The 24724-nt window shown below is 38.4% G+C and overlaps 2 protein-coding genes across 3 annotated transcripts; one reads left to right on the forward strand and one right to left on the reverse strand.

The window, feature by feature from the left end:
- Positions 1-1485: 1485 nt before the first annotated feature.
- On the reverse strand, positions 1486-19176 carry LOC103697841 (general transcription factor IIH subunit 2-like). 2 transcript variants are annotated; one of them, XM_039123171.1, is made up of 5 exons: positions 18789-19176; positions 6005-6064; positions 5603-5839; positions 5150-5525; positions 1486-2034 (listed from the first exon to the last, which is right to left on the reverse strand). In XM_039123171.1, the coding sequence occupies exons 1-5, from the start codon at positions 19137-19139 to the stop codon at positions 1904-1906; spliced, it is 1155 nt and encodes a 384-aa protein (XP_038979099.1). In that variant the 5' UTR covers positions 19140-19176; the 3' UTR covers positions 1486-1903. The 2 variants fall into 2 exon arrangements, with proteins under 2 accessions (XP_038979099.1, XP_038979096.1); XM_039123168.1 differs by having other exon boundaries at positions 5603-6064.
- Positions 19177-21526: 2350 nt separating this feature from the next.
- On the forward strand, positions 21527-23263 carry LOC113461116 (ABA-inducible protein PHV A1-like). Its single transcript, XM_026800570.1, has 3 exons — positions 21527-21664; positions 21750-21872; positions 22840-23263. The coding sequence occupies exons 1-3, from the start codon at positions 21614-21616 to the stop codon at positions 22927-22929; spliced, it is 264 nt and encodes an 87-aa protein (XP_026656371.1). The 5' UTR covers positions 21527-21613; the 3' UTR covers positions 22930-23263.
- Positions 23264-24724: the final 1461 nt, after the last annotated feature.

Genomic DNA, 24724 nt, shown 5'->3' on the forward strand with positions numbered 1-24724 from the left:
AATTTATTTACGCAACAGGTCAAATCAAGTTAAACGAATTAGATGAATTTTTAACAGGTTAAATAGATTTAAATAGGTCAAATAAGTTAAACTGGTAGCTTTAAATAGGTTAGAAACATATGAAACATATTTCAGATGGATTAAACATATTTTAAACAGATTAAAAGAGTATGATTATGGCCCAACCTAATTATTAAACGGGTCAAAATGGGTTAAACGGATCGAAGATTTAAACTTGAACCTAACCTATTTAATAGCTAGGTCCAAATCGGCTGATCCATTTATAATCTAAATCAATTTATATCAAATCCAAACCTGCTTAAAATGGATCGTTCGTAAGACAGCTTAACAAATAAATGGAGATGGGAAGACAATGTATCTGGCAACAAAAATCCGGCCCAGCAGACCAAATCCAACATCACTTTAGAAAAGCGGACAAGGTCCAGTCCTTTTTTTTATTATATTCCAAAAAACAGCCCGTTTAAAATTCTGGATCAGGTGATGTTAGCAATACTTGGGCCTTGGGAGAGGAGAGGCTCAACATATTTGATGCTCACACACACATATCCCTTTAGCTGATCGTTGATGTATGTAGCCTTCTTCTAGCATGAACTAAAATACTTTTTGAATATCATGAGTTATTATACGGGAAAAGCATTTTAGATTAAGAATAATTCTCACAAAACCACATCAAGGTGTATCGAAATTGATGATTGTTATCCTCGGAGACAAGTCTCAATTATTATTACATTTTTAGAGATTCCTGCACACATATATCAGAATTGATAGATTAAAGATTTTGACTAGGATATGTAAAACAAGCTTTCAAGGATCTCAAACATTTTTTTTTTCTAAGAAATCTGACCAGTATGAATACGCCCAATAAAGTCAACATCTTATCTTTTGGAATTCTGGGAAAGAGTAAAACCAAGCTCTTAACGAAGTTACATATGGAATCATGTAAGAAGGATCGCAATTGCTTGGAAAACCCCTTGCTTCTGTACTATATCTTTTATTTAGTCCACAAACTTGAGCTTCAGTTGGAATGCAACTATTCTCTGATTCAAAATAGAGAACAAAATAAATCTTTGCTGAACCGGCTAAATATGCTGATAAATTGAGGACTTGAAATAAATCATGTTCCCCAAGCCTAGCATATAACTCTACTGCAGATCAAAGAAAAAAAAAGTGCATATTTATATATGATGGAAAAAAAACATAATCTGCTTATTCTTCAACCTTTCATTTGCTATAATGTTTTTTTTTTTTTTGAGATAATTCATTGGCTATAATGTTGCCACTAATTTTTTACCACACTGAGATAGGGCCTTCCACTGCATTGTAGATGTGCACAAAGATAGATTCCCATGTGGTTGGATTTTTTAGCAGAAGACCATGAGCCACACCTCTTGATAACATGCCCATCTGGATTTTCTCTTTCAGAAACAAAAAGCATAAAAACAAAAGATAGGCGATACAAGCAAATTAGATGCAGAGCTCTTTGGTCATAATATTATAGATGCAAATTAGATGCATGTAAGGTGTCAGGATTATCTTTACATATGGAGGTTCGAGGTGGAGGATAAATTGAAGCAAAAATCCGCAGGGTCTTCTAGCTCATGGGAATAAGCAAGACAAGGGCAAATAAGCACTTGGATTGTTTGTACTTTGGAGAACCTCTAACTTCAGCTGTATGCACATCAATAAGCAACTGAAACCATCCTGCAACAATACATAGGAGGTCAAAGCAAATTGACATTTCCACTGGCTCCATGAATCTGACACCAAACAACATGGCGAGATCAAATACAGTGCGCTGTTAAAGCCCCATGAGAAATCGGCCTCTTCTTAAGCCATGCATTAACCAAGGCAACAATTGTCGATATTGCTGAAAATGCAACTGTTATGTAGTCGAGCCATGCTGACTCTCGCAACCAGGGCAATTGTGCAAGCTCTCATGGATATAGATATCACAGTCAAGGCAGAAGTGTTGATTGCATTTCGGACAGGAAACATGGGGATCGGATTTACCCCCTGCATAGATTTTGGTAGCGAACTTGGTTAGAAGAATAAAATGCAAACCATGTTGTGATATAAATACATATGTGAAAAAGTATGCAGGCATGCATAATGTGTATTAGAATCACTTTAAAGCAGAAGAAAATTAGAAAGGTTCACTTTGAATGGATAATATTCTGACTCAGAATATGCAGCAGTAAACAAGTTTACAACAAAAAGCTGAGATGAAATTATTCTGAACAGCAACACAAGTAAATATTTGATCTGAGATAAATCGGTTTTAAGCAGTTTGAGGTTCTAATAAGATGCAGGATTAATCATATGGAAGTTATTCTCCAAATAACTTTTTGATAAACACAAGCAGATTTTTAATTAGTAAAAGGTATTACTCATATTTGATGTGGGACATTCTCTTTGGACTGAGTACAGGCTGTCACCAAGGATGACACATCAGAATATGTCATGTCTATATATCACATCTGAGTCAAAGTTACTGCTCTCAGAAACCTGTGCCATTTATAATTCAGTACTACCTCAAGAACTGCATGTCCCTGGTTCTTTTACCATTGTAACAAGCTCAGTATTTGGAATATAATTTAGTGAAGGCAAAACTTGAAATTCTCGAAAATTAACTTCTACTAAAGTTTCAGAAAAAAATCATGAAAAGGTGAGAAAAATGAAATAGGAGCCAGGTTCCCCCCCCCCCCCCCCCCCCCCACAAACACAGACAGGCGCGCACACAAAAAAAAAGCTTTTTCAAAAGTAATCAGAAAAAAGAAAAAGTGGAAACATTTGAATTATTAATACAACTGCATACGGACAGCAATGGTAAAATAAACAGGAAAATGCATTGACAAATAACATAAAAAAGTAGCATGTACTTCAGAAGGAAGTTGAATAAAATGTAAATTGTGGACCATATCAATCACCAAATCACTAAGAAAATGAAACAACAAAACCAAGCTGTCTCGATTAATAAGAGTTTGGCTATGGATTAAAATTCTTAATCTAAAAAACGTGCAGCATTGGTATTTAAGAGATTCTATGACCAATTAATAGTCTCCTTACATATATACATAATAATGATACCAACAAATTAATTTAAGGCATCACTCTGTGCTGGTGGATAGATGCAAATGCTGTTGAGTTACCAACCTAGAAAATTTATTTATGGGATTGTGTGGCATAATAGAGTCACAATAAGGAATGGGATTCCAAGTATTTATAGCAAATCTTTTTTCATAACAAACATGTTGTTTCTATTATTTTACTTTTAAAAAACAGAAGAATGGTGATTACCGTATATGCTTACCTTTTACATGAGAATATAAACAAAACAAAATGGTGGAAAACATGAAAGCTGGCCATGAAAAATGTTAGCTAACTATGTCTTTAACCATTGGCCTGATAGAAGTTATTTTAACTTGGTGACTGACAAGAAAAAAATGGGGGGTAGCAATCCTTTGTCTCATCTATGCGCTTCTAGTGTCTTGATCATCTTGGATTAGAGGGCTCGATTAATTCAACTATTGGTAGGCCATCTGTTAAGAGATTTCCAAATATTTGTTCTTCTTGAGCATTCAAAGAAGTAAATGTTTTTCCTTCTCATAAGTGGTGGGCCTGAACACCTATTCCATTGAATGTAATTGGTATTAATCTACAAAAGCTCATAGAATTAAACGTAAGAGACTTTTGAAGTACTTGGCTGGTCATAGGGATTTAAGCATGGCCTCTTTTAGTGTAACAAGTTTCAACTGAAAATAATGTAATAAGAATCATATTTCTTTATTTTTTTCCAGTCTCGATGCCTTGTTTCTATGTTCTCAGGCTCAAGGATTCACTTATTCAGCAATAGATTCAATCAATTGACCCCTTTCCATCTTTTATCTTCAGATCTGTATCATTTAAAGTAAATCATAATAACCGAGTCCCATCAGTTTTAAGACATTTAAAAGATGAAACTAATAACCTATTAAGTCCACGCATGCAGCTGATGATGATCTATATCATAGATAAAGGTCAAAAAAATATGAGAAGGTTAAATAGAGGAAAAGGGAAAATAGCAACATACACAAAGTTAGGTTTATCAAGTGCAAAGATGATAGGATTTCAGATATTATATAAATTGATTGATTCAAACATTAGTATACCTCAGTTAAGTGTTTTCAATTATATATTCTTCCTTAGCATTCAAAAGAAGAATATGTACATACATATGTATATTTTTCCTTCTTTTTTATAAGCAGTTGGCCCAAACACCTATTCCGTTGAATGTAATTGGAGCTAATCTACAAAAGCTCATAGAATTAAACCTGTCTCAAAAGGGAGCTTTTTGATTTATATGGCTGGTCATAGGGCTTTACATATGGCCTCTACTGTGACTAGTTTCAACCGAAAATAATGTAAGAAGAATTATATTTCTCTTTTTCCAGTCTCAATGTGTTGTTTCGATGTTCTGGGGCTCCAGGATTCACTTGGTCAACCATAGGTTCACCCAATTTAACCATTTTCCATATTCTTACTTCAAACTATTAGAAATCAGATCCATATCATTTAAAATTAAATCACAATTATCGAGTCCTGTCAGTTTTAAAACATATAATAAAGATGAGATGCAGAAGCTATTAAGGCTATGCATGCAGCCTTTTGCAACATTGAGATGAGTATGATTTTGACCTGATATCCTTAGTAACATGATATTTGTTAGTGATCACATGGTTAGTATTATTTCATATTTCAAGTAATTTTGTTACAGAAACAATGTTGATAAGCTCACATAACAGCTAATCTGCAGTATAGTATCATGAAATACTACATTATGTAAGTAATTATATTTATAAATTTGATGCTAAATGGATCAAACACCATTTTTTTTATTAGGCTTAGACCAAGAGACAGTTGATTGTGGTCAGTCAGATATGCAAAATATTACCAATATTATAAAATGTATCAATGATATGAAAAATATTCATAATCCTTTCTATGAATTGAACTCTCGTTCCAAATTTGACAATTGCAAATTTTTTCTATCCCACCATTACATAATACATCTTCACCTATACAGAGTTTATCAATCTTTTAATACATGACTGTAAGGTTTAAAGACAAGAAATTGGAAGTATTTGCTTACCATGGCTCACAAGGCTCTGCTGGCAACCATAACAAGTTTGTGGTAACTTCTGACTCCATTTAGTTGGAATCCTGGAAGACACCTCATTGAATGGTGTCACTGGGAAAAGATGATGATAAGACCTTGCTAAATGAGGAGAAGAAACAAGTGTCAATCCACAAATCTGACATTCAGTTGGTAGCTCACACACGCGTGCCTTGCATCTAGGGCAGGTGTACCCTCCACCAACCTTTGCTTCTTTGTGACAAGAACAAATAGAAATAACACCATCTGCTCCTCTCTGAGGAAAACCCATCCTGATCAAATTGGCAGCTGCATATTCTGCTATTGCAGGGGGCGGTGGGGCATGCTCCAGTAACAATTCCTTGAAATGAGACTGCCAAAATAACACTAATATTTTGTTGGTATACATGATTAACTAGTAAAAGGTAAAAACAAGGACATTATCCTCACCTCATCCAATGCCACAGTATATGAACCCCCAGTTTCCTCACAAAGATGCTTGCATATGTAAATTTCTGCTGACAGGCCGATAACAGAGCACCTTATTTTGGCTTTCTTACATTGCTGGACTGTCTCCATTATATCTCCTGGATCACAGGTATTGAGAGCAGAGTACAAGATTAAGACTTCCCGGTGACCATATGATGGGATCTGGCTCAGATATCCATAGACAAGTTCTAGGGCATTCTGCAAGGAAGCATCACCAGAACATTCAAGCTTGCCAAGTAAAGATTTAATCTGTGAATCTGGGCTGCCACCTAAATCAGTTAGGCACTGGGCAACACCATCTTTTATGGTGACCATACCAATATGACTCAATGGATTCTGATCAAAGAATTCCCTAATGAATACCTCAACACATTTTGCAACCACAACCATTCGACTAGGGCGAAAATCCATCTCTGAAGCTGCCTGCATTACTTGAAATTAGTAATATACCAATATCAAACAGAATGAGTGCTCTACAATTGTTTGAAGCTAGTGCATATCAATATGAATGAACATTTTGGGCTGTCGAATTCCTCTGAAAACTTGAGTTAATTATATGGAGAACTCACTGTATGAGTGTGATTTTATAAGAAAGTCACCTTATAATGTTACTAGAGCTAAAAGGTTTGTTTTCCCTCTTCTTTTTTCTTTTCTTTTGAAAAGACATCCTATGATGTACCTTTTTTTTGGGGAAAAAAACAGTAATTATTCATTAAATATCAAGATAAAACTACATATAATGATATGAAACAGAATGGATGTTCCAGCTTTGTTTGAAATCAGTATCTATCAGTGTCAAATTGTGACCATTCTGGACCACCAAAATTCTCTGAATGCTCAAGTTAATTATATGGGACATCATCTTATAAATGTAATGCCATAAGAAAGTGGCATTCCACATTACTCAATAGAGAGGACTTTTTAAAAGGGATGTTTTCACTATCAAAAAACATGCCATGATGTATTTAAAAACTGCAAAGCAGTAGTTGCATTCATGAAAAATCAAAGTAAAACAGTATATCAAATTTACCACTATATCAAGAGAACAAGGAAATGTGGAATCTCAAAAAAATAAAATAAAATAGTGTAAAATAAAGGTAAGCCTCTTTCGCTCTAAACCTCATACACAATAAGCCACATTCTTGCAAGTTACAATGACACTATCCTTCCTGAAATACAAGAGGGAAACTTTTAAACCCCTCATATTTAAGGTTTATTATGAAATCCCACCTATTGTCTTCTCCTGTAGACTAGCTCATTGTGACTTTCTCCCACCTCCTGCCTCCCTTTTGTCACAACTCAAAACATAATAAAGGCCGGCTTCCAATACATTGGTACTGTTTCCCCCAGCTTTCTCCACAACATCTCTCTTCTTACTGACCCATAATGATACCAACCAGCTTGCTACCTGTCACACCTTTCCCTTCCTTATTTCTTGCCCTCCAAATCCTACCTTGAGTAAGCTAAGTCCTCCTCCAAGAGATGGAGGTTGTATATACACATGCATGTGCGCGCGCACGCGCCCACACATATTGAACATACCCCAATTGGTGCGGGCACCAGAATCCAGAAAAGACTCCAATCAATTAACTCAAGGTCACTGTGGCTTTGATCGAGTCCTGTAAATAAATTCAATAAGTCAGAAAGCAAGCCTCAATAAGTCAGAAAGCAAGCCAAGTCAGGACATGTTGCATGTTTCTACCACCACCTTTGCACACCCTTGGAGCACCACCTCGGCATCCACATCAACATCAGCTGGCCACCTCACCACCACTCCAACCAATGGAAGCACGCCAACCAGGATGAAGTCAAGCATAAGGAGCCGACCACATCATCTCATCAAAGAAACCAATGCAACGTCATGCCACCTCATCAGAAGAACCAATCACCATGCCACCTCATACAAGTTGACACGTCACCCAAATTCAAAGTCCAAGAGGTCGGCCACAATTTAAATGCAAGAAAATTTCAAATGGGAGCCAACAACTTTTCAAATCCTCCCCCTTAAAGCCGGCCAACTTTCTTTCCTTTTCTCTAGCAACCAAGCCTTCAAATGTGGAGCGCCATTCATTATGTGTTTAAATTTCAAATCATGAGGAAAGTCTATAAATACCTCCTCATGATATCTTGTAATTTCAATTGATGAATGAATAAAAAGTGCTTCTTTCTTCCTTAGCAATCTTGCTTTGTCACCTTGAGAGAAGGTTGGGCGTGAGGCCCTTGTTCCAAGTTGGGCGTGAGGCCCTAAAGCCACTACCACATCCACCGCTGCCCTACCTCCTCTCGCCTCCTTTTTCTTTTGTGATTTCCATTCCCCTCTCACGCCAAAGTTCTAATCCCTATTTCTTTGCAGGTCCTTAAAGTACTCCATGTCATTGGGTCAATTATCCTTCCAAACCAATAGCAAAAGGGCCCTGTTGCAACGGAAGATGAAGCTTGGTCATCCAATCATCAACCTTCGAGAGTGAGATCAAGGATCCTCCTCCAAAAAAATTTCAGAAGTTCAATGTTTGGTAAACCTCAACTCTAGGTCTGATTTATTGAAGGAAGTGTCCTAATCAAGTGGTTTCTCAACCACAACGGTCCATTCTTCTAAGTCCTAAATGAATTAGTACATGCGGGTAACTAGTCTTGAAATTACTATGCTCATGTTAATGTTTTCTTATCCCATATGTGACTGAATTTTCTGCTGCTATTAGGCTAGTTAATCAACATAACTTACTGATAATCCTTATGTTTAAATCCCTCGCATTCATCCCGCATCATTTTTGGTATCAGAGCAAGGTTAATTAGGACACGCACATTGATTATGCTGAAATTCTGCACTTGCTGAAATTTCTGCACTTTTCTGAAATCCATTGATGCCAAAATCCTAGTTTGCATGCCTTATTAAGTTTATGAATTAAATCTGAATATTTCAAATTTTAATTCCGAATTTTAGTTATTAAAGTTGAGATCTGATCTCCACAAATTTAGGATTTGAAGTTAACAATTTCAAAGTTAAATTTGAAATTCTAGGTTTGGGCTCCAAATCTGAAATTTCCAAATCTAAAATTTCCAAATCTGAAATTTCCAATATGACTTTTGCATTCGAATTTCAAAACTTGAAATTTTGAAATATTAGATCTGAAATCCAAATTTGAAATTCAAAATTCGAAATTAAAAATGGGAACTTAAATTGAAACAAAAAAAAATTTGAGATTCAAAATTTAAATTTGAAATTTAAACTTGAAATTTGAAATTTGAAATTCAAAAGCTGAAAACTAAAATTCAAATCTGAAATTCAAAATTCAAAAATTTAAATTCGAAATTTGAAATTTGAAATTTTAAATCTCAACTTGTGTGGACATTTAAAATAGTTGCATCCATCATAAATCATATTAAGGGCACTCTAATTGCAACATAAGGGAAGGATTTCATCACCTTTCCTTAGCCCAAAACAACCACCCTCATAAATCTAGAACCTAAGCCTAATTTAAAACTCAACTAGCCAACTTAACTTAGAAACCACAACGAGTCTTTAGGCTAATTGAATTTGGCTAATTCCTTGCTGTCTAGAAAAGTTCCGATCAGGGTCGTGGCTACCATCTTATCTGCCCAGCCCCGTTAAGCGGTTGGTGTCAGCTAAGTATGGTTAATGGCGGTTACACGAACTCTTGGTCCAACTGGCCTGGGCAAGTGGTGAACCAATTTTGATTAGATAAGTCTTTGATTTAGATTTAGCAAACCCTAGCATAGGCTAGTCATTTTGTTTTGTCTTGAGCCTTGTATGACAACTAGATCAGGATCACCCTACAACCCATCACATACACAACCCATTGAAGCCATGGACCCCAATCTTGAGACCATCCTAAGGACTATGACTGAGCAGTTCAAACAATTGAACAATAGGTTTGATCAAGTTGAGGAGAGGCTAGGAACCCTAGAGGAAAATCAACAGACCCGCGTGGAACCTGAATTGACACCCCAACCCCATCGCCACCTTTTCACTCCTGAACATAATCAGCGACGACCACAACAGGATCATGTAGACCAGGATGAACGAGCCCTTAGGAGTATCAGACTTGATGCACCCTCCTTCGAAGGAAGTCTAGACCCTAAGGTATACATTGATTGGGAAAATGACATGGATCAATATTTTGAGTGGTATGAAATGTCGGAAGAAAGAAAATTCAAATTTGCCAAGCTTAGGTTGACACGACATGCAAGGTTATACTGGGGAAATATTGAGAGGATCACTAGGCAAAGAGAAGAACTACCTATCAATACATGGAGACAGATGAAAATTAAGCTAAGAGAGAAATACGTCCCATTATCCTACGAACAGAGGTTACTAGATCAATGGCAAAGATTAAATCAAGGAGGAAAAACTGTATCTGAATACATTGCCAAATTTGATGAGTTCGCTATGAGGTGCAACATAGTCGAGTCAGAAGCCGTAACCCTATCTAGGTTTAGAGCTGGTCTTAAGGAGGACATTCAAAGGGAATTGTTCTTAAGGGAAATTCATGATTTAGACCAAGCCTACCAGATTGCCAGAGACTGCGAACGATTCCAGAGGGGACCCATTTTTCGACGACCTGAACCCAATAGGATTAGCAACCCTGGAAGCAGGCCAAACCCAAGTTCAAACCCATCACACAGACCCAATCCTATCACTCCACAGGCTCGTAGGGACGACAAAGGAAAAGCCCCTGAAGGTAGAAAGGAAAACAATGTCCCTTGTTTTAGGTGTCATAAAATAGGACATTATGCAAGCCAATGCCCCACTAGAGCGTTACACATAGGAGAAGTAGAAGAAGAAGATCCTGAGACCCTAGAGAATTATGGAGAAGAAGTCTACGAAGCAGAGACCAATTTGGTAGATGAATATGAAGAAGAGGAAGAAATCATTGAGACGTCTGAATTTCTAGGAGTTGTGAGATGTATATTGACCCAGGCTAAAGAACAAGAAGATTGGCGTAGGACCAACATCCTACAAACCTTTATCAAAATAGGAGAAAAAGCCTGCAAAATCATCTTAGATAGTGGAAGCTGTGTCAATGCCATATCAACCAACACCATCAAGAGTTTAGGGTTGCCTACCGTACCCCATCCCAATCCCTATAAGGTATCTTGGATAAATTCGACCTCAATACCCATTAAACTTAGATGCCAAGTCCAGATACAATTCCAATCCTATCAGGAGAAGGTATGGTGTGATGTCCTTCCTATGGGAGTAAGTAGCATTATCCTAGGCAGACCATGGCTATACGATCATGATGCTACCCTGTTTGGACGATCAAATTCATGTTCCTTCAATCATAATGGAAAGAAAATTGTAGTTCACCCTACCCCACCTAAGGACAACATTAAGAGGGGAGCTAGTAGTAGTCTGAAGGAAAAGAAACCTGGATTGAACCTAATCAATGCTAAGGAATTAGAGCAAGAGATCAATGAAGGTTCACCCATTTGGATGTTGGCTGTTAAGGAGACCCTGGACCAAACCCCAGTAGCACACCCTCAAGAAGTGGTTGAAATCTTAGAGGAGTTCAAAGATGTATTTCCTAAAGATCTTCCTGACAACCTACCACCTTTAAGGGACATTCAGCATGCCATAGACCTAGTTCCAGGAGCCACCTTGCCCAATCTACCCCATTATAGGATGAATCCTTCAGAGCACCAAGAATTGCAAAAGCAAGTTGGCGAGTTACTTAGGAAAGGGTTCATTAGGGAGAGTTTAAGTCCTTGTGCAGTACCTGCCCTTCTGACCCCTAAGAAAGATGGCACTTGGAGAATGTGTGTAGATAGTCGTGCCATCAATAAGATTACCGTCAAATACCGTTTTCCTATTCCCCGTCTAGACGACATGTTAGATATGATGGCCGGAGCCACGGTATTCTCCAAAATCGATCTTAAGAGTGGCTATCATCAAGTAAGAATTAGGCCGGGGGATGAATGGAAAACCGCCTTTAAGACTAAGGACGGCTTATTTGAATGGGTAGTGATGCCTTTCGGTTTATCCAACGCACCTAGTACCTTTATGAGGATCATGACCCAAGTTTTAAGGACATTCATTGGAAAGTTTGTAGTGGTCTATTTCGATGACATTCTTATATATAGCAAAACAAAAGATGACCACTTAAATCACCTTAGACAAGTTTGTCAATCACTTAGACAAGATAGCCTCTATGCTAATCGAAAGAAATGTGAATTCATGACACATAGGACTATCTTTTTAGGATTTGTCGTGACCACTGAAGGAGTATCTGCCGATCCCGAAAAAGTCAAATCCATAATCGAGTGGCCAGTACCCAAAAACATTCATGACGTTCGTAGCTTTCATGGTCTAGCCACATTCTACAGGAGATTCATTAGAGGATTCAGCACAATTGTCGCCCCCATTACTGATTGCCTTAAGAGAGGAAATTTTGAGTGGACCAAGGCAGCTGAAAAGGCCTTTAGAGAGATTAAGGACAAGATGACACAAGCACCTATATTGAGATTACCCGACTTTTCCAAAGTTTTCGAGGTTGCCTGTGATGCATCAGGAGTCGGGATTGGAGGCGTTCTAAGTCAGGAAAACCACCCAGTAGCATTCTTTAGTGAGAAATTAAACGATGCCAAGCTAAGGTATTCTACCTACGATAGAGAGTTGTATGCAGTGGTCCAAGCCCTAAGGTACTGGAGACACTACCTTCTGCCACTAGAGTTTGTCCTATACTCCGATCATGAAGCCCTACGTTTCCTCAACTCTCAGAAAAAGTTGAACCCTAGACATGCGAAATGGGTAGAGTACATCCAGGCCTATACCTTCGTCCTGAAACATAAGGCTGGAAAAGAAAATCGTGTTGCCGACGCCCTTAGTAGACGATCTATGCTCCTCACTTCTGTTAGTACCGAAGTCATAGGTTTTGAAAGGCTCAAGGAGGAGTATGAACATTGCCCCGACTTTAAGGAAACCTACCAATCAATCCGTCAAGGACCCTCGAGCCAATTTTCCGATTTTACCATTCACGACGGATTCCTCTTCAAAGGAAATAAGTTGTGCATTCCCTGTACCTCCACCCGAGACTTTCTAGTTTGGGAAATCCACGCAGGAGGCCTAGCTGGTCATTTTGGTAGGAACAAAACCATCTTAGAAGTTGAAGACCAGTTCTTTTGGCCAGGTCTAAAGAAAAACGTTGCCCAAATAGTAGCCCGATGTCGAACCTGCACCACAGCAAAGCAACAACGACAAAACACCGGTCTATACACTCCCCTACCAGTCCCCGAATGCCCTTGGCAAGATATTAGCATGGACTTTGTGTTAGGATTACCCAAAACCCTGAGAAAACATGATTCAGTATATGTCGTGGTAGACCGATTCTCCAAAATGGCACATTTCATACCTTGTTCCCAGACTTATGATGCCTCAAAAATAGCTAAACTTTTTCTAAATGAAGTGGTTAGGCTACATGGTTTACCCAAGACCATCGTATCAGATAGAGACGTTAAGTTCACTAGCTATTTCTGGAAGACCCTTTGGCATATGCTAGGAACCAAACTCAAATTCTCCACTGCCTACCACCCTCAAACTGATGGTCAGACCGAAGTCGTTAATCGGAGTCTAGGGAACTTATTGAGATGCCTTGTCGGTGACAACCTAGGAAACTGGGATCTCCTATTATCACGCGTTGAATTCGCTTATAACAGCTCAGTCAATAGATCCACAGGAAAGAGTCCCTTTGAGATTGTCCATGGATATAAACCTAGGAAACCTGTAGATCTTATTCCATTACCCTCACATGCACGAGTCTCAGAGACAGCAGAATCATATGCACAACATGTCAGGGATTTACATAATGAAATCAGTAAGAAAATTGACATGAGTAACAAAGCTTATGCGCAAGCAGCTAATCGTCACAAACGGGCTAAGGAATTCATTGAAGGAGACTATGTAATGATTAGACTAAAACCTGAAAGGTTTCCCCCGGGAACTATGAAAAAATTGCATGCCCGCAGTGCAGGTCCATTTAGGATATTAAAGAAAATTGAACCTAACGCTTATGTGGTTGACTTACCCCTTGATTTTGGTATTAGCTCGACCTTCAACATCTCAGACCTTATAGAGTATAAGGGACCAACATTGATACCTAGTGAGCCTTTTGATCATGCTCCCATTGAGAGTGAACCCACACCTGAGTGCCCTCCAGCCACATTTCCAGAATCGAGAGATAGGGTTGAACATGTTTTGGATGATCAAGCTATCACCACCCGGAACAAAGGGTACCAACGCTATTTGGTTCACTGGGAGGGTCGACCAAAATCTGATGATTCATGGATTACTCGAGAGGACCTACAGAGACTTAACCCAGATCTCCTAGAAAAGTACCACAGCCAAACCAACCCCTGTTCGACAGAGTCGAATTCTTCCCACCCCGGGAGAATTGGTGCGGGCACCAGAATCCAGAAAAGACTCCAATCAATTAACTCAAGGTCACTGTGGCTTTGATCGAGTCCTGTAAATAAATTCAATAAGTCAGAAAGCAAGCCTCAATAAGTCAGAAAGCAAGCCAAGTCAGGACATGTTGCATGTTTCTACCACCACCTTTGCACACCCTTGGAGCACCACCTCGGCATCCACATCAACATCAGCTGGCCACCTCACCACCACTCCAACCAATGGAAGCACGCCAACCAGGATGAAGTCAAGCATAAGGAGCCGACCACATCATCTCATCAAAGAAACCAATGCAACGTCATGCCACCTCATCAGAAGAACCAATCACCATGCCACCTCATACAAGTTGACACGTCACCCAAATTCAAAGTCCAAGAGGTCGGCCACAATTTAAATGCAAGAAAATTTCAAATGGGAGCCAACAACTTTTCAAATCCTCCCCCTTAAAGCCGGCCAACTTTCTTTCCTTTTCTCTAGCAACCAAGCCTTCAAATGTGGAGCGCCATTCATTATGTGTTTAAATTTCAAATCATGAGGAAAGTCTATAAATACCTCCTCATGATATCTTGTAATTTCAATTGATGAATGAATAAAAAGTGCTTCTTTCTTCCTTAGCAATCTTGCTTTGTCACCTTGAGAGAAGGTTGGGCGTGAGGCCCTTGTTCCAAGTTGGGCGTGAGGCCCTAAAGCCACTACCACATCCACCGCTGCCCTACCTCCTCTCGCCTCCTTTTTCTTTTGTGATTTCCATTCCCCTCTCACGCCAAAGTTCTAATCCCTATTTCTTTGCAGGTCCTTAAAGTACTCCATGTCATTGGGTCAATTATCCTTCCAAACCAATAGCAAAAGGGCCCTGTTGCAACGGAAGATGAAGCTTGGTCATCCAATCATCAACCTTCGAGAGTGAGATCAAGGATCCTCCTCCAAAAAAATTTCAGAAGTTCAATGTTTGGTAAACCTCAACTCTAGGTCTGATTTATTGAAGGAAGTGTCCTAATCAAGTGGTTTCTCAACCACAACGGTCCATTCTTCTAAGTCCTAAATGAATTAGTACATGCGGGTAACTAGTCTTGAAATTACTATGCTCATGTTAATGTTTTCTTATCCCATATGTGACTGAATTTTCTGCTGCTATTAGGCTAGTTAATCAACATAACTTACTGATAATCCTTATGTTTAAATCCCTCGCATTCATCCCGCATCACCAATTTAAAATATTGATCATGCTTCAATTTAATTCAAACTTGGGAGCTTGAAGCTTGAAGCTTTATAAGACAATGCACAAACAGTCTACTTCATCACGAGCATTAGAATATGTAGACCCAAATATATCCGGATCATTTTGATGAAGTATCCTATCTCCAACTTGCATCATGGATTTAAAAATGGTGGTTGTCCTGAAAGGGATATCACCATTATTAAAATTTGATGGTAGGAAAGAAGGATGGGCCTGTGTATGATGATTACGTAGGTCCTCGTTACTGAAGGACCTAAGGATCTTTTAAGAATCATGCACCACCACTTTGGTTCCATCATGAAGTTTTAGCAAATCACTATGTGGTGATCTTATTAACTAAAGAAAAGGGTTATGAAAATGCATTGACTTGCTTGTCTAATGGAATTATGGAGCTGGGCTTAGGTTATACCTTGAATGATAAAATATCAATAAACTTGGATCTACAATTTCTTTTATTTTCTAGATTTTTTTCCTCAGGTTAGAATCAATTTTATTTTGAGCTTGAACTTCACAAAATACAACAACATAATCACCTCCAGTAAACTGCATGGACCTGGATTGAGCACTTCATATGAACAGACAACATATCCCCATGCATACGAGACAGAGATGAAGGCCAAGTGTGAGCAATGAGTGGAGTGATCACGCATGGTTTAGTATAGGATTTACAAAAGCACATCCCCAAAAATTCAAGAATGTCACTCTTGACAATCCTATTGCCAAGGTTCTTGATTGTTGTCAAGAAATAACTTGTCAGTATGTATAAGGCTTTAGTCAGTATCCTAACTTTGAAACTCCTGACCATGATTGCTTTATCATTTCATAACAAAGTAACTATTGTGACAAACCATAAAACCAATGAGAAATTTATCATGCCAAAAATGGAAAATTCTAAGAATGGCACCATGACACTTTACCTGATTGTTCAACGAGATTTTTATAATAAGTATTAAAGTCTTAAACAACAACCAGATCTAAAAGTCTCCACCTATAAGCTAGTGGTCATCAACTACCACTTGAAAATCAAGGAACAACATTAATGTCATGAAGGACTTGGAAATTTGCAATTCCATTAAATTTCATCGCATACTTGCAGGAATTAGCAATTACCGCAAACCATTGCAGTGTTAACTTCTTAATATCGTATAGCAATATGGTATAACATCATGCAGAATAGTTGCCTTTAATGGCCAAAAGAGTGCTTTGGAATCAGTTAACTGCCCAGCATACTAAAAGCTGTTATCAAAAGAGACTCCTAGTATGAAATAGAGTGACATAAGGCCAAACTTGTTGCTCAAAGTTCATTCTAAAAAAAGGCCTATATCACCATGAGACGTTCTCTCCAATTCCAATAATAACTCTCCAAAAGCAATCATGGATATATTGGCTAAGTACAAGTTAGAAGTTCAGCCACATGTAGCGCAATTATAAGGCTTCGCTTCAAGCAAAGAAAACACCTAGTTTAGACTTATGAGACTAAAGTGAAAGGCACATGGAGACTAACCCTAACCATTGCATATTACCTAAAGCGAGCAGGTGCAATTTAATTTTCCTAGTGGTTTATATAGATAATATTCTACTTGCTATTTCTGAGCTGGGGCTACTGAGACAAAACAACTTCTCCCCGATAACTTTGAGATCAGTGACATCTCTAAAGTTTTCCATGCCAAATAAATAATTAATCTCAAGGAGCAAATGCAAGTGTTTCCTTATGCATTACAAGATAGGAGTTTAATGTAGTTTAATATATGCCTATGTCCACTAAGATATTGTACATACAGTTTGGATTTCTAAATCATTGGAAAGCCGCAGAAAAAGGTTTGGTCCATTATAGATTTAAGGTACAATGGGATACATGATTAAGTATTGATTATAGACTCTTTGATTAAAACAATCTGGATATTATAGACAAAGACTTACATATTGTACAATCACCAGATATCATGAAGTCTGATTTATACGTTCTTACATGATGGTGGTACAACTTCTTGTTATAACATGAAGTGAAAGATACTGGCTGCTTCTCCTGTAGATGGAGAGATGGTGGCATGCTATTACACTATCAACTAGGCCATATGTCCAGGAGCCATTATTGCAGGACACTATACGGCAGTTCTCATCTTGAGGCCCCTTAAATTTTTCAATGATAATTTTATGAAACGTTTCCAAGGTCAAAAATGGCAAAGTATCTGGTGATGAACATATTAGTTTTAATCTACCTTCCTGTTAAGAGAAGCGTGATGAACATCTAGACCTGTTAACTTTTATATATCAAAATCCATAAGTGGAGCAACCGTGGCTGAAATCCAAGTATTAGGAGGTTTCACTAGAGACACCTAAAAGATGGCAAAATCTCTTAGAGATAAGCATTGCAGCTGGACCACCAACAAAATATATTGTTTAAACTTGCCAATCAACCTTACTATATTTACAAATATCACTGATTGCAAAATTATGTCCTTCCATGTCAAAGAGGGTCCACGACCCACTTGTCCTAGACTTGTTTAAGAACGGGGAACATAAACATCTAACCCTTGATCATATCCAACTTGCAAGTCCCAGGTACCCATCAGATTTAAGTAGGCCTAGTGTAACACAAGAGCCTCACATGTAAAAAGTTACAAGTGGAGGTGCAAGAATTCCATTTGTTGTTATAACTAATAGTTGTACCATGGTAAGTGCAAATGCTAGTGAGAGGAGTAAAACGTTACACATGAGCTGTATAAGTTTTCTTTTATGCAAGATTTTGTATTGCAAAAGCATTTCTCATTAGATCTAGCCCCTTCAACAGGACCAACTTTCTGTCGAGTGCTGGCAACTTGAAACCTCAAAAACCTTGCCTTTTTCAGTCTAAACCCGCAGCCTCCTACTATTATATTCACAAACCTGCTCTCTCATCATCCGTGCTAAACGAAGAAGAACATCATTTGGTGAAATGGATGAGCACCACATCAAGTATCGTCCTTTCTTTTTCACAACTAAATCTACACAGTGCTGTACTTTCTCTGATCTCCTTCAACCGCAACACCTAAATCACCAACTCGGATTCAAGTGTCTCCGAACAATGGGCCAGGCCTTCTCCCTTTACTTACCAGCTCACTCAACCTCTCATCATTCCTTCCCCGACCTAGCTCAAACCATGAACTTTCATAAACCAATAACATAACGAGATGTTCGCAAACAAATACAACCAAAGCCTAAGCACAGCAGCAACACCCAGCAGCAAACTTAGAAAGAACCGAAAAAAAAGAGAAGAAAGCAACTCATTGCAACCAAACTGATCCTCCATGGCTCTGTTCGCAGCTCAAATATTCTCCTCATCCAGATATTAACAACCTACACTAATTTTCCTTGATAAACGATCAAAAATAAATCATAAAAATCAAATCTTTTCATCTTCTCCATCGATCCGATTCGAAAAAACAAAAATTTATATAATATTAACGCCATGGAACGAAATCCGATGGAGAGAAGAAGGGAAATCATACCCGGGAGAGGTCGATGACGACGTAGAGGTACCGGATGAGGCCCTTCTGGATCCGGGGGGCGGCGGAGGAGGCGGCGGCGGATCGTAGAAGGAGGCGGCGGCGGTACTGGGCGTGGACGAGGGTCTTGGTGTCGATGGGGCGGAGGAGGCCCGACTCGTCTTCCTGGAGCGCCTCCCACGATCGCTCGTCGGCGTAGGCCCGCTCCCACGCCTCCATCCCCCGGACACCATTCTCCTCCTCCTCCTCCTCTTCCTCCTCCTCGTCGTCTCCGCCTCGCTTTCTCCTTTCCTCTCCTCCTCCCATCGCCGGAAAGCCGAGGCTGCCGCGGTGGACTGCGACACTGCCGCTCATGGTGAGGTGCGCTTCTTTTTCTTTTTCTTTTCTTTTCTTCGATGACTACCGACTGGTGGCGGAACCGGACGAATCTTTGTCTGTCTTTCGGACCGGAACGACTCGGAAACCGGTTGGTATACCGGTGAGTTGTAAGTTGTAACCTAGGTTAGAGACGAGACTTTAACCTTGGTCGTTGATATCAATTGTGAAAGACTACCGTATGGGTGAGTTGCCATTGTATCAAAAAACAAAATAAAAAATTAAAAAACAAACCTACCAATTGACACCCTCGAGTCCAATCTATCTATTGTCGTTTATATGTTATATAATGGGAACTTTGGTACTCACCTTGTGCTTGTGTTGCCAGTATCTACATATTTTTCGTAGTACGATGGAACGATGTTGTTTCTCACTTTTCTCCAGTTATATCAACTCTATGTTTAAAATTATTTTTAAAATATATTAACTTTTTTTTGCTAAGGCGGATGGATCATACTATACAAGTACGGATGCACCCAATAAAATCAGAAAATAAAATATTTCGGAGTGTCAGAGGCAATTCCCCATCTCTAACCCACAGGGTACTACCCGAGTGACTGGCTACATAAGCAGCCATCCAGTCCGCGGCCCTCTTAAGTTCTTAGCTTCACGAAAGATATGCTTAGCCTGTATAACAACCCAGGACCTTACCCAAAATGGCTAGCCGAAAGTTATTATTTGGGTTCCTTGATCCTGTATAAGTACCCAAGATCTACCCAGCAAATAACCAATGTGGGACTAAACACACGCCCACACGGATCCTTACATACTCCCCCCGTTCAAGCCCTGACGTCCTCGTCAGACTGAGGGTTCAAATCCATTCAAATCTAATCACAAGCACCACGATCAGTCTGTGGTCAGCCTCAATAGATCCGTGCTGCAATGTCCCCTAGTCCACATAGGTTATGGGCTGGATCCGCTCTGATACCATTTATAACAACTCAGGATCTTACCCAAAATGGCTAGTTGGAAGTTATTATTTGGATTCCTTAATCCTGTATAAGTACTCAAGATCTACCCAGCAAATAACCGATGTGGGACTAAACACACGCCCGCACGGGTCCTCACAGCCTGGAAAGCCCCTCCATCCCTCACCATTACCTAGATATCTCGAAACAAAGGGTGGACGCAACCGTTGCCCCTTGGACCCCTTCGAATCCAGCTGATAATCATGGCCGAGTCCCCCTCCAAGATGATGAAGCTGGCTCGTAAATATATTAACTCTATATCTATAATTTTCTTCTAATTTGAATATCTAGAATCATTTTTATGGGTATGAAATTTGGGTTTCTCGCTAATATTGGAGATATGGTTCGTATCCAATTTTTTTTCATTCGCCATACAGAAGCTAGCATTAGAGACATCGACATTAATATGCTATATCAATATTACAATTTATTGTTTAATATATGATAAAAATCAATGTATTAAAACTTTTTTTTTATTATAATTAGTTACATTACATTTAGATAGAAGGATAAAAATCCTACCATGAATCACATAAAGTAAAGTCGATATTAATAATGCCAATATTTATTTGATAAATTAATACTAATATTAAAGATAGAAGTTTTTGCTCGCCATCATTAAAATTTATTATTTAATCTGTAAAAAAAAATTAGCTATTGAAATTTTTATTTATTATAATAAATTATAGTTTATTTATTAAAAAAATATTTAATCTGTCCTAGCAATTGCGGCAGCGGCGGCAGAGGGAAGCGAAAGCGAGGCAGCGTGTTCTTATCAATGATTGAAGAAATAAAAGAAAGGGATTAAAACTTCAAGTTTTAAATGAACGAGAAAGTTGATGTTAAAACTAAACCTAGGATCAAATTGAGAATCTTTTTTATAATTAATAATTGTTTCTCGAGGCCTTCAATCTCAAACCCCCAGCGCTTCATCAACGGAGTCCTCAATGCCGTCGACAACATGCCCGACGGCGCCGTCAATTTCTACCTCCAGTTCCGTTCATCTACTCTTCCTCGTTCCCTAAAAAAAAAAAGAAAAAAAGAAAAAAGAAAAGAGGCATGTTCGACGCCACGAGATCTTATGCTCGGTAGGTAAATAGAAAAAAAAAAAGAAAAAAAGAACAAAAAAAAAAGGCATGTTCGACACCACAAGATCTGATGCCAAGTAGGTAAATAGAAAAAAAAAAGAAAAAAAAAAGAGAGAGGCATGTTCGACATCAGATGCCAAGTAGGTAAATAGAAATCTTAGCCTCCTGAGTTCCAACAGCATTACCTCGTCAAAAGCCTAATGACTCGCTCCTAGCCCTCTAAATGTGACACATGTCAAGTGTTATTCTAAGGATGGCACTCAGGCTTCTATATAAACAATTAACGATCCAATTGGAGCAAGAGAAACAAGAAACAAGAAAAAGGTGAGAAGTAAGTTTGCGTAAGAGAACGCGGTGGAAGTTGACGGTCTCATTTTCCGTTGGTAATCTTCCTTTAATGGCTTCTCAGCAGATGTTCAAGTCCGGGCAAGCCCGCGGCGAGGGCCAGGTGTGCTGCGGAACAGGTTAGCTATATGAATGGATTTGTGGTCCGGCGAGATCTGACCATTGGCGTCGCTTGTTTTTTCGTGTAGGCGAAGGCTGATCAGATGATGGATTCGGCGTGCGGTGCTGCGGATGCTGCAAAGGCAAAGGCATCACAGGCTGCGCAATCCACCCAGCAAACCAAGGAACATGCCGGCGGCATGCTCCAGCAGGTCATTTCCATGCATTCCTCCAATACTTCTTTTATTTATTTGTTTATATTATCGTTGTTGTCGCTGTCGTCGTCGTCTCTCTCTCTCACACACACAAAAAAAAAAAAATTATTTTAATTTTTTTGCATGAAGCAATTCACAACGTAGATTGATGCATTACACAAAAAAAAAAAAAAAAAAAAACTCTACTTGAACCATTTAATTCCTATTTACCAATAAAAGCTGGTACTCTATGAGATATATTATCTTGGTCAAAATGTATTGTAATGCCTATACTGAGACAGGTTGATTGTGGAAATCATTTATTTTTATTAGTAGAAAAAATTTGGAGATTAAGCCATGCTCTTCCATGATGCTGCTTCATTTCCATGCATACCTCCAATACTTTATTTATTTGTTTTTGTTTATATTATCATTGTTGTAGTCTGTCTCTCACACGCACGCGCGCGCAAAAAAAAAAAGAGAGTGCTTTATTTTTTTTTTGCATGAAGCAATTCTAAATATGGATCAATCTTCTTGATCCATTACAAAAAAAACTCCACTTGAATCATTTGATTTTTATTTACCAACAAAAGTTGGTACTCTATGAGATATATTATTGCGAGCATGAATTTTTCTTAGTCAAAATATATTGTAATGCCGGTACTGATACAAAACGGTTTTGGAAACCATTTTTTTATTAGTAGAATAAATTTGGAGATTAAGCCATGCTCTTTCATGACACTTGTAGTATCTAATTAGCAAGTGTCTATGATGCTGCTGGTTTTTTTTTTTTTTTTTTTTTGTACCGCAGGTTAATATGCTGCTGTAATTATTTGTTAGTTATCATGACTTTGCCTCAAAACAAAAAACAAAAAAAAAAGAAGAAAGAAGAAAAAAGTCAGGATATTGTAAATTAGCAGTAAATAATTCTATCTATATTTCCATCATGACACGTACAATTTTGGTGGTCATGTTTTGTTTACAGACTGGGGAGCATGTGATGAACATGGCGCATAATGCAATGGACAGCGTGAAGAACACCCTCGGCATGGGAGACTCCAACAAGAAGTTTTGAGGAAAGCAATGGAAGCGTTCAAGCCCTCTCTTTTCTCCTCCCTCGTTGTTCTTAGGATCTAATCATTCGAGAGTAGAGTACTTAGAGGTGACTCTTGACTTTACCGGTCACCTCTCTCTACTGCTGTTTTTTTTTCTTTATTACATCCGTTTGTAGGTGGGTTTTTGTCCAAGGGGGTTGGAGTGTGCTTGGCGAGTAGTGAGTTCTTGTCATGTTGCATTCTGTTGTTTTCTTGTGTCCCACTTCGGAGATTATTTAGTGAGATGTAATAAAGCAACTGCATGATGAGATGCCAAAGTTTGCTAATCAAATGTCTTTTGCATCTTTTAAGATCTACTTTGTTTTTTATTTTTACACAAAAGAAGATTATAGCCGCCATTAATGGATATCTGTCCTTGCAAGAAGAAATGATAGCCAGGTTGATGTAGGAAGGATCAAATACTCAATTATACTCCTGAGAAAGAATCATGAGCATTTTTTTGTAAAAAGAAAGAAAGCAAAGATCAATTAATCTTGCCTTCTTCTTAACACAAGCTTGCTCTCTGGAAGCTTTGCCAGAAATCAATTTTCTTTGGCTCCAAAGGAGACACTCGAGCTTCGTCCAGCTCATATAAATGAAAACCTCTTCAAATTTTAGGACGTAGCAAGTTTGTGACCTGGCTGAAAAAGCATGGATATATAGGAATTGCGAAGAGGAGCAATTTTTTTGGTGCTACGGTTATGGCTGACTTGAAACAAGAAAAAAAAAAACAGAAAAGAAAAATAACTCCGAGCAATATAGAAAGAAAAAAATAGTAAGATAAGTTGTGGTCATAAAAGGTCAATGTTTGAAGTTCAACATAGATGGATCCATGAAGGAAAAGTTTATATTGGTTGAGTATTAGGAACAAGGGGGGATGGGCGAGATTAGTGGAACTGATTACTATAGCATCTCCCAAGCATTATATGTACTAAAAGAAAAAACTATGGAATAAAAGCAAATTATAAATTTTAGTTACTGACGGATAGGTAGGTAAACACATGGCCTTTGAGCCATGGTGATGTCCTAGAGGATGAATGGGAGCAAGGATTCTGTCAATAAGGTTGTCTTAAATTTGCCAGCATCTTAGAGAGATTTCTTCTGTATCAATTTTGTCAGTCCATAATTAAGAATAAATGAAGAAAAAGGTAAGTGGATACCCAAGAGTCAAATGAAAGTACCAAAACTTAGAGATGGGAACGGTACGATATAGGCCGGGCAAGCCATTATCCTATCCACCCAATACTTACCTTAGGTGGGGCAGGGTGGGTAAAATTTTGAGGCAAAACAGGGTAGATGGAGTTAAAAGGGCTGGGTTGGACAGGTCGGATAAAGTAAAGCTACAAAAAAAATCTTTTTTTCAACCTCAAGAAGGAAATTTTTTAGTAAAGATTATACATATACATATATACATATACATATACATACATATATACATATATATCCAGATCAGATTCAAAATAGGTTTTATTATTGTCCGTACCTGCTCCGAATTCATTGCAAATCGGGTCAGATACCCGATGAGGAAGAGTAAATTGCCATTCCTACTTAAACTATTTTATTATAAATAGAGTTATATTAATACGTAGTAAAGTATGGCACGTGCGATATATGTTACATATTTTATTACATAATAAATCTATTCAAATAAATAAATAATAAAATTTAGATGTGAACCTTGGACTTCATGGCTAACATCCACACCCTCGGAAAGCAAAAGGTAGCATGAGGTTGAAAGATGGGGACGGTTATACATGCCTCATGCATGGGCATTCG

The sequence above is a fragment of the Phoenix dactylifera genome, chromosome 2 (assembly GCF_009389715.1).
Source record: "Phoenix dactylifera cultivar Barhee BC4 chromosome 2, palm_55x_up_171113_PBpolish2nd_filt_p, whole genome shotgun sequence".
In the NCBI taxonomy this organism is placed as follows: domain Eukaryota; kingdom Viridiplantae; phylum Streptophyta; class Magnoliopsida; order Arecales; family Arecaceae; genus Phoenix; species Phoenix dactylifera.